At 30.5% G+C, this 1,255-nt stretch overlaps 1 protein-coding gene across 1 annotated transcript; it reads left to right on the forward strand.

Annotated features, from left to right (window-relative positions):
* Nucleotides 1–739: 739 nt before the first annotated feature.
* EHI_200340 (uncharacterized protein) lies at nt 740–1,157 on the forward strand (the record flags this gene model as incomplete). Its single annotated transcript, XM_001914553.1, has 2 exons — nt 740–852; nt 914–1,157. 2 exons carry the CDS (start codon nt 740–742, stop codon nt 1,155–1,157), a joined length of 357 nt encoding a protein of 118 aa, XP_001914588.1.
* Between the last annotated feature and the right edge of the window lie 98 nt (nt 1,158–1,255).

The raw sequence follows: 1,255 nt of genomic DNA on the forward strand, positions 1-1,255 counted from the left end.
CGAGAATTTCATTTGCTGTTTTTGATTTACCAACAGCTTCTCGTTGATTCGATGGTTTCAATAATTCAGCATCATCTTCATCATCTTCTATTCCTTCATGTCGTTGCCACACCTCTTCATATTGTCGTGGTTGAAATGTTTCCTTCTCCTCTTCTTCCTCATCCTCCCATGCTGCTTGGTGTTCTTCTTTCTCTTCTACTTTGTCTTCAAATAACTCGAATTCGTCGCTTTTCGACATGTTCCTACAGTTTAACAGTTCAAACCCTATTTGTTGTTTTCGAAAAAAAAATATTAAAAATATAATAACAAAAAATATAATAACAAAAAATATAATAACAAAATAACTAATAACAAAAACTCAATAACAAAAACTCAATAACAAAAACTCAATAACAAAAACTATTGTTTAATTTTTAAAAAAATTGAGCTATAACAAAAAAGAAATTGTTGTTGTATTCAAAAAACTGTTTTTGTTAAATTAAGTTTGCATTCTTATTTTATCAAAAAGAAATCGAAATGACAATATGAAATAACAACACAACATTGTATTATGTTTGATTTCTATCTATTTTATAACAAACTGATAACAAATACACCTCTACCATTTATTACAACAAAACCATTTCTTTCAAAGCGATGTGTGTCATTTCATAACGTTGTGGTATTAATAGAACAATCGGTATGTTGTTATAAATAGCTTTTCAATCAAAACAAAAAAACAACAAAATCCCAGAAGAAGATGAGTAAACCAATTCAAGTTTCCATTAAACGAAAAGCTAAAAAAGTGTCATCTTTATTTGACGAAGACGACGTTCAAAAACCATCGAAGCCAGTCACTTCGTCTATCATTCAGTTTGTTGCTAACATATAGTTTATTTTATAGTATAATATAGTATAATATAGTAATAAATAGTACATTACCACAAGAGGAAGAGAAGAAGCGGAAGGAGGAGAAGATCATTTCATTGCCTGAAAAGAAGAAAGGGAAATCGGTGGTGGAACAAATGTTGGAGAGAAATCGAACAGGAAGAAATGGAGTTTCAGTTGCAAAAGAAAGTGGAATTGAGGAATACATTGCAATGCCTGTAGAATCGTTTGGTGAAGCAATGTTAAGGGGAATGGGTTGGAAGGAAAAAACTTCGAAAACTTCAAATTAAGTGAGTTGAATTGAAATGAAAGATTGAATGATGTCACTTTAATCATCTGTTATTTCAAAGTTGATTTGGTTGAAGTGACAGTGAGATGTCATCATCTT

The sequence above is a fragment of the Entamoeba histolytica genome, genomic scaffold (assembly GCF_000208925.1).
Source record: "Entamoeba histolytica HM-1:IMSS scf_1104750519295 genomic scaffold, whole genome shotgun sequence".
Classification (NCBI taxonomy): Eukaryota; Evosea; order Mastigamoebida; family Endamoebidae; genus Entamoeba; species Entamoeba histolytica.